Here is a 2,659-nt window from a genome sequence, read left to right on the forward strand (position 1 = left end):
ATCTTATAACACTAGCTCAAAATCCTGTAGCACCAGTTTTTTTTTTGGGACCCAGTTCACGAGCCTCGTTTTCGAATACCGCGCTCCAAAATCGAGTGCCGTCACCGTCGTTGTGGTCGCCCATCCCTCTATTTTAAATTAAAAATTAATTATTTTATCCCCGCACCCCCACTTTAACTTAAAAAAAATAAATTAAAGGGGCATATAAGTCTAATTACCTCAACACAGAATGCAATTATAAATTTAAAACAATAAAGAATCCTCACTTGGCTACAGCTCCCAATATAAGCCTCGCAGCCAACTCACGGTAATACTCGCTTCTGATCACGTTGGCCGAATAGTGACGCTTGGTCATTCTTGGACACCTCCCGTATACAGAAGCCAGATCAGTTGATGTAATAGACACAACACCCTTGTTGGGTGTATTGCGGAAAGCAGATTCCAGATAATGTACAGCTGTGCCGAATGGATCCAAGTGACTACAAATTTGTTTAACAAATGAAATGAAAAAATTAAAATATCAGATTAAATTTTACTAAAAAAATTTTTAGTTTTACCAAGTTAGTATTATAGTTCGCCCTTCAATTCAAGACCACCTTTGGGACCTGAAAATTTGGGGTGGCCTTGGGGTTTCGGTCTCCAATTAAAGCTTAGTTTTGAAAGACTAAAGATTGATAATTGGTTCTTTAAAAAGTTGTCTCAAATCAGAGGGATCTCAAATTAGATGGTAAACTGTATTCATGAATTTGATATTTTTGAGTGCTAAGTATTAGTATCTGCCTGCTTATTAGATATCTCAACAAATTAATCCCATGTTGTATTGTTATTTTCCTTGTTCTCTGATTATTTTGTAAGAAAAGATAAAATCCTGTACACTGCAAATGAAAAAAGTTGAGATTCAAAATAATTACATAAAATCAAATGCTCTTTGCAAAAGGAGGATGTTTGAATCCTGACAAACAATCTCAACTCCATCACTTCCTCTCGTAAGATTTTCATCTTCCCTCCTTGGTTCCTTAGGTGTTTCCGAAAGATTTTCATCATCCTTGCTTGGTTTTCTAGAGAATTTGTCAGATGTATAAACATGGATGCCATTCTCCTGGCAGTTGAAATGCATGTTTTCTACAGCAGCAGGTTTGTTGTCATTCAATGTTATATGCTTCTGGTGGTTTAGATGTTTTTGCCATTGCAAACCAAGAGCACCTAAACAAACAAAATAAAAAGAACAATTCACAAATCTTGGGTCTTACATTTGTATCAGTAGATCTGGGTGTGTTGTTGTCCCATTTTGATTTGAACCGGTAACTGTTCATGTGACACCTGCAACTAAATTGTGAAAAAATAGGCTGTATGTATAGGGTACCTGAGGCGGCAAAAGCATCTAAACATCGAGCAGGTTTTGGGGCATACTCTTTATGTTCATCAAGGTACACAGACAAACCACAAAGTACCAGTTCTCTGAAAAAAAAGAAGAAAAAAAGTAAGTAATTAGTACTAGTAGAGCTGTGCATAGACTATAGTACACTATAGGAAAATTATAGAGCTAATGCTCTACACACACCGCGGCCGAAATGCATGACAAAAATACCAACTCAGGGCCGAAACACGGGGCCGAAGCGACCCGGTGCCGAATCGACTCAGGGCCGAAACGACCTTACACCGCCTAGACTAGGCCTCAAATTAACGAGAGGAGACAGAGTACAGTAGGCCTAGCTTACAATAATAAATACATATGTAAGTAATGTTTACCTATTTATTCTTATTTTTGGATTGAAAAAAACATCTGACTTTTCTGGAGTTTGGTGATCTTCACTGACCCGGAATTTTAGACCGTTTTCTTCTACAACCCTCATCATTAATTTCGTCGTAGACAATTCATAGTACACATGTTGTCATGTTCACACGTTCAAGTTTTCAACTGTTTGGCATGTGCCCTCTCCCGGCGCACAGTGGGCCAGAATCAATTCAAAGTGTGCCAAAAGTCGAAAATAGGTAATGTGACAACTTCAACTTTTAAAGGTTGTTTGAGGTCGAGAACATCCTAAATTATATTAATTCACCAATAATTTCATATTTAGTGAATTTTCATAGTGTGATATAACCATGTAAACATGAAGAAGTTATATTTTACTCGTAAAATGATAAAATTGACAGTTTTGAAAAACTCCCTATGACTTTACTTAGATGAAAGCAGTCAACTTGATACTTCTTGCAGTATTTACCTATTGTTAACTAAATTAGATAGTAAAATAAAAAATGACATTATTAGTATATTTTTAGAATAAAGGACAATAAATATGAGCCAAAAACGCTTAAAAACATTTTTTTCATAAAACCAACTTAAAAGTTAGAATTGCCGGCGATTTTCGTCATGCTTTTGACATCAACATTTCTGGCAGAGCCTAAGCTTCACGTTAATGCCAATGTTTAGCTGCCAATATCTGCCACCCTGCATTTAGCAAGCGATTTAATATACCCCCCCCCCCCTACAAAAGCGCCATTTTCTAAAAGCGCCGTTTTTTAATTAAGGTATACGATAAAATCATTCCAGTCATTGGGTGCCAAATGTAAAAACAAGTACACTCGATTTCCAGGGTCATATCTAGGAGTGAATTGGGGAGGGAGATCATTGGTGGATCTGGAGGGGTCAGGGTCCTGA

The 2,659-nt window shown here is 37.0% G+C and overlaps 1 protein-coding gene across 6 annotated transcripts in view; it reads right to left on the bottom strand.

Moving 5' to 3' along the window:
• LOC117105143 (TRMT1-like protein) overlaps positions 1-1,939 on the bottom strand; it is a 49,029-nt gene extending 47,090 nt beyond the window's left edge. For 5 of the 6 annotated variants that reach the window (XR_004444865.1, XR_004444863.1, XR_004444864.1 and 2 more), the window contains exons 1-4: positions 1,750-1,939; positions 1,364-1,458; positions 912-1,203; positions 267-479 (exon numbers count right to left, since the gene is read on the bottom strand). Coding sequence is in view for 3 of the 6 variants with exons in the window: in XM_033246201.1 (XP_033102092.1) it covers positions 267-479; positions 912-1,203; positions 1,364-1,458; positions 1,750-1,856 (707 nt within the window). In the remaining 3 variants the exon portion in view is untranslated. The remainder of the gene's footprint in view (positions 1-266; positions 480-911; positions 1,204-1,363; positions 1,459-1,749) is intronic. The other variant, XM_033246198.1, reaches the window with a different exon arrangement.
• Positions 1,940-2,659: the final 720 nt, after the last annotated feature.

The sequence above is a fragment of the Anneissia japonica genome, unplaced genomic scaffold (genome assembly GCF_011630105.1).
Source record: "Anneissia japonica isolate Jap-2015-1 unplaced genomic scaffold, ASM1163010v1 scaffold287852_len814684_cov197, whole genome shotgun sequence".
NCBI lineage: Eukaryota > Metazoa > Echinodermata > Crinoidea > Comatulida > Comatulidae > Anneissia > Anneissia japonica.